This window comes from Planococcus citri, chromosome 4, assembly GCF_950023065.1.
Source record: "Planococcus citri chromosome 4, ihPlaCitr1.1, whole genome shotgun sequence".
In the NCBI taxonomy this organism is placed as follows: Eukaryota; Metazoa; Arthropoda; class Insecta; order Hemiptera; family Pseudococcidae; genus Planococcus; species Planococcus citri.
The window spans coordinates 55,033,950-55,039,235 of NC_088680.1; the positions used below are offsets into that span (position 1 = coordinate 55,033,950).

The 5,286-nt window shown below is 35.5% G+C and overlaps 2 protein-coding genes across 2 annotated transcripts; both read left to right on the forward strand.

The window, feature by feature from the left end:
- Positions 1-59: 59 nt before the first annotated feature.
- RpL26 (ribosomal protein L26) lies at positions 60-2,329 on the forward strand. The gene is made up of 4 exons (XM_065361082.1): positions 60-215; positions 319-488; positions 1,875-2,015; positions 2,144-2,329. Exons 2-4 carry the CDS (start codon positions 321-323, stop codon positions 2,276-2,278), a joined length of 444 nt encoding a protein of 147 aa, XP_065217154.1. The 5' UTR covers positions 60-215; positions 319-320; the 3' UTR covers positions 2,279-2,329.
- Positions 2,330-2,923: 594 nt separating this feature from the next.
- Positions 2,924-4,549, forward strand: LOC135843258 (ribonuclease H2 subunit A). Its single transcript, XM_065361079.1, has 6 exons — positions 2,924-3,212; positions 3,290-3,488; positions 3,573-3,699; positions 3,786-3,975; positions 4,053-4,176; positions 4,263-4,549. Exons 1-6 carry the CDS (start codon positions 3,035-3,037, stop codon positions 4,387-4,389), a joined length of 945 nt encoding a protein of 314 aa, XP_065217151.1. The 5' UTR covers positions 2,924-3,034; the 3' UTR covers positions 4,390-4,549.
- Positions 4,550-5,286: the final 737 nt, after the last annotated feature.

Consider the following 5,286-nt stretch of genomic DNA (forward strand, 5'->3'; position numbering starts at 1 on the left):
AAAAGACTACGTGACAAAGTGTACCTGATTTTAGTGTACATTCGTACACAAAAGTGAACGTGTACCGCAACCTCTCATACAAAACGTCGTTTGCACAAAGTCAAATAGCAACAATCCAGTCGACAATTTTTTTCGGAAAACGTGATGTAAAAAACGCTTCTCCGTCGGACACGCAGTTATTTTATTAGTTTTACATCTACTAATTTCAGTTTCAGGTAAAATATTAATTAATTCAGCTACTTTGTATAATGTTCTCGTGTTCTTTTATCCAACGATTGTACGTATCGCTTTCACTTGTATTCCTCTTATCAATTTCAGAAATGAAGCTCAACAAATTCGTGACTTCCTCGCGCAGGAAAAATCGTAAGGCTCATTTTACCGCACCTTCCCACATTCGTAGGAGATTGATGTCGGCTCCTTTGTCAAAAGAACTCCGACAAAAATATAATGTTCGTACGATGCCAGTTCGCAAAGACGATGAAGTTCAAGTGAGTTATCTGCTCGTCTGCATGTCCATCGTAATGCTTACTCGACTGTCTCGATGGGACATTTATTTAGTTACATCATGTTGTCAGTAGCTTCATATGATGAACCAAACCATTCACAGAGAACGAAGGTGAATGATTAGGTTCGAGGGAACATCGTAAGTGCGTGGAACCGAAACACCTTTGAGTAGATTAGGGATAAAACCATCTTGCGGTGTTACATTCGCCGAAATTTTACCTTTGTTACTGCAGAAAGTATGGCTCTGATGATTTTTAGTTACTTCCCATTAATTTAAATGATGAACCAAACCATTCACAGAGAACGACGACGATTGATTAGGTCTTTAGTAACTTCGGAAGGTGTTTGTGGTAACCGAAACACTTCCAGTGGAGTGGATTAGGGATGAAGCTAACACCATCCTGTGTTGTTGCTCAAGCCGAAATTTTATCGTCGTTGCTGCAGAAATTATGGCTCTGATAATTACAGTTTATTTACCATTAATTTAAATGATGAACCAAACCATTCACAGAGAACGACGACGATTGATTAGGTCTTCAGTAACTTCGGCGAAGGTGTTTGTGGTAACCGAAACACTTCGAGTGGAGTGGATTAGGGATGAAGCAAACACCATCCTATGTTGTTACTCAAGCCGAAATTTTATCGTCGTTGCTGCAGAAATTATGGCTCTGATAATTACAGCTTATTTACCACTTATTTTAAATGATGAACCAAACCATTCACAGAGAACGACGACGATTGATTAGGTCTTCAGTATCTTCGGAAGGTTTTTGTGGTAACCGAAACACTTCGAGTGGAGTGGATTAGGGATGAAGCTAACACCATCCTATGTTGTTGCTCAAGCCGAAATTTTATCGTCGTTGCTGCAGAAATTATGGCTCTGATAATTACAGCTTATTTACCATTATTTTAAATGATGAACCAAACCATTCACAGAGAACGACGACGAATGATTAGGTCTTTGGTAACTTCGTTCGGTGTTTGTGGTAACCGAAACACTTCCAGTGGATTAGGGATGAAGCAAACACCGTTTTACGTTGTTACTTTTTAGCCGAAATTTTATCAACGTTAATGCAGAAGATATGGCTCTGATAATTGTTAAGCTTTGTTTTAAGTCGTTTGAAATGATGAACCAAACCATTCACAGAGAACGTCGACGAATGATTAGGTCTTTGGTAACTTCGTTCGATGTTTGTGGTAACCGAAACACTTTTGAGTGGATTAGGGATGAAGCAAATACCGTTTCACGTTGTTATTTTTGCCGAAATTTTGTCACGTTGATGCAGAAATTATGGCTCTGATTAAATACATAATTTTTTCATGAAAAAATATTTATGGCATTTTTATTAATACATGTGCTCATTTTACAGGTAGTACGTGGTCATTATAAAGGTCAACAAGTTGGAAAAATCGTCCAGGTTTACAGAAAGAAATTCGCTATCTACATCGAACGTATTCAAAGAGAAAAAGCCAATGGAACGACGGTATATGTGGGAATCCATCCATCCAAGGTGAGGAGTTATTCGATTCGGATTTTTGCTTCGTTTCTACACTTATGATGATTATTATTGTTGCGGATATCTGCATTTATATGGTGAAATTAGCTGTTCAGACTAATATTTTTGTGTTCAATTTTCAGACTGTCATCGTGAAATTGAAATTAGATAAGGACCGTAAAAAGATTTTGGAACGTAGAGCGAAAGGAAGAGAACTTGCACTCAGTAAAGGCAAAGGCAAACATTCTGAAGATACGATTGCGATGGAAACGTCGTAATGTTAATGCGTTGACCTATTTTATAAATAAATTCGTTCTTATAAGCGTGTATCCTTTGTATTTCAAATATGATTATTTCGACTTGTTGCAAGTTCATTGAAAACCTCGAGTTTCTTATGCTTTTATTTATTATTAAAGCGAAATAAATGATCGTGATTGGTATTTGAAGCGATTTGAGTCTTGAAAGATGAGACACGTGTATGGTTAAAATACTCAATTCGTTGCTGCTCTTCAGCCAGAATTATTGAAACGTGATACGTTATTAACTTGTTGCTGAAATTAGCTCAACAAGGAATTGAATGTCGCTTTTAGGTGCGAAAGGTACTGTTGTATTGGGAAAGATGAATTGAAATTCATTTTGGCGACTTGGTGAAACGTGAAAATTGTTTTTTCCTTCGATCGTCCTCCTAGCTTAAAAAATCGATCTCTTGAGACAAGTTGAGACTAATTTTGATGAAAATAAAATGAAAAGTGAAGCATAGGTGTTTTTCAATTTGAATTGTCAATTATTTTCAATTTTCATCAAATTGAAATTTGGATCGTGTAAAAAATTAAAAATTTTGTTCCCCTCATTCCCTCTTTCCTGAAGCATGATTTCCTTATCTACTTTTCTCAAGGTCAATTCTTATCAGTTCATATACACAAAGACCAAAAAATTGTTCCCGGCATTTTTGAATTGGCTGCTGAAATACTTACTTCTTCGGTTTTGTCAGTTTCTGTCATCTTTTTATACTTTTGAAATTAATAATTCATATAATGAATTCCTCCGACGATTGTGCGGTCCTAAATGACTTATCGACCCCGTTAGAAGCTGTTAAAACTCACCTCACTGCAGATGAAAGCAGTCCAGTGTTTCGATGCAAAGTTCCAGACTTGTGCAAATCTGAAGAATGCATCGTAGGAATCGACGAAGCCGGACGAGGTCCTGTTTTGGGTAAGTGCCTATTCACCTATTGGAAAAGTTTCCAATATCAAGATAATAGATAATACTTTAAGAATTGCTTGCCATAGGTCCAATGGTTTATGGTATATGCTACTGCGTCAAGAAAAATGAAGAAATTCTAAAAACACTCGGATGCGCTGATTCTAAAAGTCTTACGGAAGAAAAACGTGAAGATATTTTCAAGCTATTATGTGCAGAAACTGAATCCTTAGGTTGGGCTGTCGACGTTATTTCTCCTACTCGTATTAGCAACTGTATGCTGAGAAAGTACGTGTATATTTGTTCGTTTCGATTTCGATGCTCACTATATAGAATAATCGTAATAATACGTTTTGTTATTCGTGATTTCAGACAGAAATTTTCCTTAAATGAAATATCACACACGTCAGCCATAGATTTAATAAAATTACTCGAAAAGAACGGAGTCAACGTATCCGAAGTGTATGTTGATACAGTTGGACCTGCTGAAAAATACGAAGTAATGTTTCTGATTTATTTCATTCTGATTCATGTACAATTATTTGTTCAGAATTTAATGAAATATGTCTATTTATTCTTCTGTAGGAAAAATTATCCAAAATATTCCCCCATATCAAAATAAAAGTATCGAAGAAAGCCGATTCGTTATTTCCTGTCGTCAGTGCAGCTAGTATATGTGCCAAAGTAATCCGTGATTTTGCACTGAAAAATTGGATATTTCCCGAAAGCATTAAAATGAACGAAGAAGCTGGTTGGGGTAGCGGATATCCTGGTGGTAAGTGTTTTAAAATCTTGTATCTCACGTTTCCATACAAAAAGAATAAATCTAATCTCCCTTTTATCTTATCTCAGACCCAGTCACAAAGCAATTTCTCTCGGACAATCTAGATTCCGTATTTGGTTTCCCACAAATCGTCAGGTTCAGTTGGTCGACTGCTGATACGATTCTACAAGAAAGCGCCGTATCTGTATCATGGTAAGTGAATTTTATTGTTTGTTTTCTTTTTGTGGTCTAGAGTATAATTTACCCTGGGAGAATTTTTTTTTCTTTGTACTTTTCAGGAGCGATGACGAGGAAGAGACTGATAAAACAAACACGACAATAACTTCGTTTTTTAAACCGCCTAATAAAATACAAAAACATTCTTTTTTCGCCGATCGTAATTTAGAAACGGTAGAATATTTATGAAGATTGACGCGTGAAAGGAATGAGAAAAATCATTTATTTTGAGGTAACTTTTTTATAAAATGAAAGAATACTAGAGACATCAATTAAATGTTTCTGAAACACTGTGAATATAATTGTAAGATTATCGTGATAAAAATAGAAACTTTGTAATCATTTTTTATATTGCGTAAATAATTCCGAATGTCAAACTGGAACATTTCAAGTATCAGGCAGGATCAGGTCTGAACAGATCTAATCTGATCCAGAGAATGTCCGGATTTGAGGAGGTCTGATCTGGTTAGATCCTTCCTATTGGATCTGATCAGACCCAAACAGCTGTAATCCAATCAAAACGTTGATACGATCGAGTCTGTTCAGATCCAACAATTTTCCTCAGAGTAGGGTAACTCAGGATTAGTAAGTGGTCGAATTAGTGTCCGAAATGAGAAAGCAGATTTTACGAAAATTATTCAGTTTTATTTCATTAACTTTATTTATTCAAATTTCAAATATTCATTTCATTTTAATTTAATTCAATTTGCTTTAATTTGATTTGATTATTGATATTCAATTTATTTTTTTTAAAATTCTAATCCATTTCAATGGCTTGCTTACTATAATTCGTTTGAATTTATTTTTCCAATTAATTTGCTCATAACTTGAAGTAATTCAATTTATTTAACTCATTTCCTTCTAATCCTACTTGTTTATGTAGTAAAGCTAAATGATAATGAAGATCGTCACACGATGAAAATCAAAAATTGAAGGTAGTTAATACTTCGAAAGTTTCGCTCAAACAAGCTCAGAATTATTCACATGACGTCACACTTGATTCGCGAAACGAAAGGGCTGAAAAGGTTGGCAAGATTCGTTACGTTTTTCGCGACCTGTTCAGTAACTCACTTGCGGTCTTGCACG